This window comes from Notolepis coatsorum, assembly GCF_963971535.1.
Source record: "Notolepis coatsorum genome assembly, chromosome: 10".
NCBI lineage: Eukaryota > Metazoa > Chordata > Actinopteri > Aulopiformes > Paralepididae > Notolepis > Notolepis coatsorum.
The window spans coordinates 33,533,166-33,539,669 of record NC_140174.1 but is presented as its reverse complement, the minus strand read 5'-3'; the positions used below and the strand labels follow the sequence as shown (position 1 = coordinate 33,539,669).

At 38.9% G+C, this 6,504-nt stretch overlaps 1 protein-coding gene across 1 annotated transcript; it reads left to right on the top strand.

The window, feature by feature from the left end:
* The first annotated feature begins 1,966 nt into the window (after window positions 1–1,966).
* LOC311236052 (uncharacterized protein) lies at window positions 1,967–5,897 on the top strand. Its single transcript, XM_084323641.1, has 4 exons — window positions 1,967–2,105; window positions 2,278–2,391; window positions 2,802–2,931; window positions 5,126–5,897. Exons 2-4 carry the CDS (start codon window positions 2,292–2,294, stop codon window positions 5,406–5,408), a joined length of 513 nt encoding a protein of 170 aa, XP_084179767.1. The 5' UTR covers window positions 1,967–2,105; window positions 2,278–2,291; the 3' UTR covers window positions 5,409–5,897.
* Window positions 5,898–6,504: the final 607 nt, after the last annotated feature.

Below are 6,504 nucleotides of genomic sequence, written 5' to 3'. Positions count from 1 at the left end.
AGGAGCACCTACGGGAGACTGCAATTCGAAACTGGCCCCTGTAAATGTCCTAACGCAACCCCCTCCAATGTACAGTAAATGTCCTAACCCAGTAATACACGAGACCCTCTTCTTGGAACCAAGTAAGGTTTCGTCGATAATCCAATGTACAGTTACCCCTACCCAGTACTGTATTTGTAAATCTGGTATGTCATAAATGTATAGATGTAGCAGTACTGTCTGTATGTCATGTATGTCATATTATGTTATGAATAATTGAAAATACACAGACTTCTTGAAGTCAGTTTTCTGTTCTATTAAAGTGAAATATCCCTCATAGCTGATTTGCTTGACATGTATGTTTTAACAGCTCCCCCCGGTCTGTTTTGAATGGCGTGCAAGAAGGTTTCAATCACGTTGAGCTTTTGAGGTCATCCTTTATCTTTTTTTATTATTCATGTTAAAGACCCAGTCAGTGATCTAATCATAAACAAATGGGTAGCTCCACTCCCCCAAAAAATGAAGACTAGAAATGGAGACATTATTTCATTCTCTATATGATTGCCTCTGACACACAAAGACTAACATAAGATAATGGATTTTAAAGGTGCTATAGATAACATTCAGCCACTAGATGTCACATTCAGAGTTCCAGCATGTCATTTATCCAATCAGGTGCATTCCACATAGGGAAATGAGAAGTAGGATACATGTATGCAACATGTACAGTAAACAACATCATTCATTTAGGCCCCGTAAAAATTTTTTAAATGATGCATTCATTTATTATAATTTTTTTGGGTGGAGGAATTAATACTTTTCTAGATTTTTTAACGATTACTCTACAAATTGTATCTATTGCACCTTTAAATGTATTTGCTGTATTTTATGGCTGTAAATGAGTTTTGCTTGTGTTGGAAATGCTTTTAAACGCCAGAGTGAAACCTGATCTGTATTGTGATTCGCAATTAGCTAAGAAAGATCCAAATTGATTATTTTATAGCTATAGCTCAAACTCTTCTCTCAAGAATGTACGTGAATATACCCCATATTTATATGGCCAAATAAATCTCGGATTGGGACTACCACCCTAAATGGAAGTGATCACTGTTTATTTGATTATATTTTATTATTTTATTCAAACCTTACTATGTGTGTCATCGACATACACCTATGATCAAATAGCTTATTGAACACACATTTCCCCATGTAAACCTAGCTATTAATTTTCCCATCACATCCTAAATTTGTTTAGAATTTCACAGATTGTTCTTTCCATTTCCTTTATTGATCACCTTAGGGAAATTCAGGCATCATAGCAGAATGGGGGAGTAACTTATAGTTAACTCTGAATATACACATAATGATCAAGTAGGCAGTGTGTGCTCAAAGGTGCAGATGAGGGTATGTATGCCCTATCAGTTATATTATACATTACAATAAGGATGTCTCCCTTTTTATTATGAGACTGCCATCCCGTCCGTTCTCTTTATGGGGGATCAGAGCGTGTCACATTTGTACTGTACGTGAGCCATTCTCTCGCCTTCAGTCTGTCTCCCCAGGAACTCTCCAGATGGACAACAGATGCAACCCAGGAAGGCTCCAGAGGTGAAGTGTTCCAACATCAAACACTCCTTAGACTCCTGACGAACCCAGACTCCAAATCTTTTAACGACATCCCATTAATATGTCATCGCCTGCATTTTCAGGGCTGGATATTTTCATTCATATTTTATTCAGTCTTGTTGATTTAGCGTTGAGCTTTGACAGGAGTTCCTGTAAAAAATAAATCGTTGGTGTTTTATTGATGTGCTGAAGACATGGAGATTGTTGTGATGAAAATCATTGGCTGTTGGTCATTAAACACTTGATTACGGTCCTAACATTGAAACATATTTTCATCAGGATAAGACTTTATTTTGATCCAATTGAAATCATACTGTATGGTGTACTGTGCAGCATGCTTGTGTGTGGTTCAAATGGGAGGGGAGAGACCAGAAAGGCACATCCTCCTTTTTGGTCAGAGGGGGTCTAGAATGGGACTGTATAAAGGCAAGCGCCTGTGTTCTCACTAAGCTGTTAAAAACACTGGATTATCATTGTTGATCATAATTGTCCTAGTTCAGGTATGCATTCTAGAATCTACATCAATGAGTACAGGGATACTTTTGTGGAATTACTTTTGGATTGTTACTTATGTTTTTTGGTTTGTTTTCATTGGGCCAGAGAACATTTTATCTCCCTGTTTCTTTAATACAGTTCACACGTGTTCCGTGTTCTCTTCTGTTTCTATTGTAGTGGATTTGCAGAGGATGAAGACCGCTCTCCTCGTGGGATTCCTGTTGGTAGCTCTGTGTGCCGCTCAGAAGCAGAGGAGACAGCAGAACTCAGAATGGGACTATAGGACTGATGGTAAATCCTAACACTGGAAAAAGAAATAGCTGTAATGTAGTGTCACGCATTTCTGAAGTCAGGATTTAAGGAGTTTATAATATTTATAACTTGTGACAAATAATGACGTTAACAATGTTGTTTTGTCTTATTTTGTGTCATACATAATGCAGACATATCGTTTTTTCAAACAAAATAAAAGAAACATTTGTAAATCTTTTCAACAAAATAAATATTGTCGTGATGTAGTTTATGTTGTTTTTACTTGCTGTAGTTACATTTGAACTCTGGTTGGATGCCAAACTTCTTTTCGTTGTACTGTACTTGTGCTGTACGATGACAATACATTTTAATCTAATCTGTAGCATTTTATCAGGCGTAACATAAAAGAAGAATTTGATGGTAAAGTGGTCTTACCTTTGCTCTTGCAGCAGAGAAGGTCAACACACGGGGCTGTGCCAACCTCACGCTGGTGCTGGACAACTGGAAATATGCCATCATGACACAGGTCAAAGACCTGCTCCTGCACGACCACAGCACTGTGCTGCCTGACTATGGAAGGTGGGTCCATATCCTTTTCCCCCCCATCCATTTCCCAACATTGCTAGAGCTGACTTGACTCTGTCTCTCTGTTAATAGTGTATTATGCTGTGATTAATTTAGTTCAGATTTCAGATTCAGGACTTTTATTGTCGCAGCTTTTTAAAATGTACACATTCAGAAAACCGTGTGATGCTTGTTTCTCCCCGTTCCTCCCCGTTCCTCAACCGTAGTAGATATATGTAGAACAATATTCAACGATCTATACAAACTATAAAATACAAGGTAAAAAACTGTGGATATAAAAAAATAATTCTATAGTGTAAATAGCAGCAGTGTGTGTGTAAGTGTGCTTGTGTGGTGTGTAAGTCACTAAGGTGCTTTTGTGTGTATGCATGTGATCCTTTAGATTCTGTCTGTTTGCCCGGTGGAAGTAGCTGTTCAGTGTTCTTTTGTATGTGGACGTCACCTGAGACTGCGGTACCGTCTGCCATGAGCTCAAACAGTTTGTGGTTTGGGTGTCAGGGGTCTTTCAGGATCCTGTGTGCCTTGCTGATGCACTGCTATGTGAATATACTGGCTATGGTGGGTAGCTTGCATCCGCAGTCTTTTCGGCCATTCGCACTACTCTCTCCAGTGCTCGATGGTCGCTCTGGTTGGCATTTCCAAACCATGTGGTGGTGCATCCTGTCAGTATACTCTCTGTGGTGCCTCTGTAGAAGGCCCTCAGGATGTGTGGCCCCATGCCGAACCTTTTCAGTCTTTTCAAGTCTAACAGAAGTAAAGGTAGGAGAAATTGTCTTATTCAGAAGACGATCAACAATTATTATAATGGAGGTTCCCAAGATTCCAAGTCTCATACTCGATTCATCTAGCAGATATTGCCACTCTAAGAATTTGGGTAAACAAACTGTGTCCCCTGTCTCTCATGTGGCGCTGCAGCAGGTGTGGGGTGTGTATCTGACGTTGATGTAATATCATGCAGCATCAGTAATACAGCCAATCAAATATCAAGGGTGATAGTTAATAACAAATCAAATCACTGTTATTCCTTCTTCACATTATATATTGTCACATGTATAAAATGAGCACTCTGTGTGTAGGGAATACAAAATTTAAAGGGGCACTTCACCAAAAACTCTAAATAGTTCAGCACACATTAATTTCGTTTTTTGTTTGTTTGTTTATTTGACAATTATTCAAATACATTACATGTTACAGGTCATGCATCCTAAAATTATCAAGGATAGCACATTCCATTGTGGTCCTTGGTCTCAGCAGCACATAGTATTTACATAAACATGTATTACACATATTATCATCAGCCTACAGTATATATCATTAAAACGTTAAATACAACATTATTAATAAAATGTACAAAATGTACAGATGCACTAAATACCCTACAGACCCTAATTCTATGAGTTCAGGAGCCTTTTTTAATCTGGGTTTAGATCCGAACAAAATAGACTCTGTTTTGCCTAAGTGAAGTGAGAGCCTATTGTCCGACAGCCAATTGCTAACCATAGATGGTTCCTCTCCTAGCATTCTTTGTAGTGTACTCAGATCCTTATGGGAGATGAGCAAAGCTGAATCATCTGCAAATAAGAATAAATTACAAGAACATGGATCTCTCATATAATTTATGTACAATAAAAATAGCAATGGTCCTAAAACACTTCCTTGCGGCACCCCACAAACTATTGGTTTGGCATTCGACATTGATTGAAAACTTTAACAGATTGCAGAATAGGTGCAATACAGTACGGTACGGCTAAATACAAACAACTGCTAAGAGGTTTGGCCATATTCAAACTCATTCCTCCCAATAACTGTCAAACTAAATGTGTGCACTGCAAACTGTTTAGTTTTTGGACGTGTGAGATTATGTGTGAAGAAAATCTGTTTATTTTAGTGAAGTGCCAAAATAGCGGTTCGCAAAAAAACAAAAAAACTTTGATATAAATATTATTTACAGTGCCAATTATGACAATAAGAACCCTTTCCTATCCTGATTTATTTACTGTTACCTTACTGTTTACTTGTATTCATATTTTATATTAATATTACATTTTTGTATTACCTATATATTCATTGTCTTTCTATTAACCTTTCTATTACCTGTACCCCCCCCCCCCTCCCATGACACCTGCATTTCCCCAAGGAGATCAATAAATATCAATGAATATCGTATCTTATCAAATTATCTATGCAGAATTCAACCACTGTCAGATGCCCTGGGGGACCTCTACAAGGAGTTTAACGCTCTCAAGGAGCGTCTCGGCGAACTGACCACCAAGTTTGACAGCGTGGAGACTTTCGTGGATGATGTCAGAGCAGGAAGGAGCCCTGCACCGCCCAGGGGAGAACCCCGACCGGCTGGACTGCAGCCGGGTGAAGAGAGCGCTCCACCGCCCGGCGAGGGAAGCAGGCCACAGGGAAGGAAGAATAGGGTTGTGATCCGGAGAGTCAAGAAGCCTAGCGGTTCGCAGGCTTGAGGTCAAGGTGAGGTGTGAAGCAGAGAGTGTAGTAATAATAAATAATACATCGGATTTATATAGCGCTTTTCCAAGAGTTCAAAGACGCATAGTCTTAGCTGATGACATGTATGATAACGGGACTGGAAACACAAACTCCTTCACTCCAGTTATTCTTCATTTCTTTGTCGCTCAATGTGATGTCACGTGAAACACAAAACAGAGACATGATTGTAATTAATATGCTCTTCTTCTTTATTTGGTATGTACTAATTACGTGTAAAAGTTGTAAATATCGTTTTTTGTATTTGTTTTCATTTTTCTTATCTGCCTAGATGCCTATAGAGTATAGTAGACCACTAAGTTACCACTAGTCGTCACCCCTGTACCTAAAAATAAATGTATGGTATCGAAAGAGGTTAAATAGTCACATTTTAGCAGGGAGTCTGGTTTGTAATTGAATGTCAAAGCCTGTAAAGCCCAGGTGAAAATAAAAAAGATTCTCTGATACTTCTGCTTGTAACTTTGTAACAACTGCTACAGAAATAGGCCTTTTAGGCCTAGGCTATGTTGGATAAAAAGGAGCTGTAAGTGGTATTTTCTTGTTCAAATAAGTGTTAAATAGCTCTCCAACAGCCATCAGTGCCAGAGTTTGGTCAGTAACATCGGTCCCCCAGTCTCTCCAATCTGCATTAAACAGAAAAAAAGTGGAGGGACTGGGAGACCCATGTTACTGACAAAAGACTATATCAGTGATGGCTGTCATAATGTAGAGCTATTATTTTAACATGTAGACCACTTGTTTAGACAAAAGGAAAGAAAACGACAGCACCTTTAATATGTGCATCCGAAACAGAAAAGCAGATGGGTTGACTTCACAAAGGAAACATCACTGGCATCCAATGTAATCAAAAAAGTCAACCAACGAACAAGATTCTTGTACCGGATCTCCTCTCTGGTAAACAAGAATACCCTGAAGACTCTAACAGGAGCACTCATTCAAGGGTACTACGACTATGCTTGCACCTCATGGTACCAAAGCACCCCAAAGGCACTAAAAACAAGATTACAAACATCACAAAACAAACTGGTCAGACTACTGCTTGACCTTACTCCT

What these genes read in the sequence shown, in the direction of transcription:
- LOC311236052 (XM_084323641.1), top strand. Translation starts at nt 2,292, where the DNA reads ATGAAGACCGCTCTCCTCGTGGGATTCCTGTTGGTAGCTCTGTGTGCC. An exon ending in ATGGGACTATAGGACTGATG is followed by an intron (nt 2,392 to 2,801) that starts GTAAATCCTAAC and finishes TTGCTCTTGCAG; the next exon opens with CAGAGAAGGTCAACACACGG. An exon ending in GTGCTGCCTGACTATGGAAG is followed by an intron (nt 2,932 to 5,125) that starts GTGGGTCCATAT and finishes TTATCTATGCAG; the next exon opens with AATTCAACCACTGTCAGATG.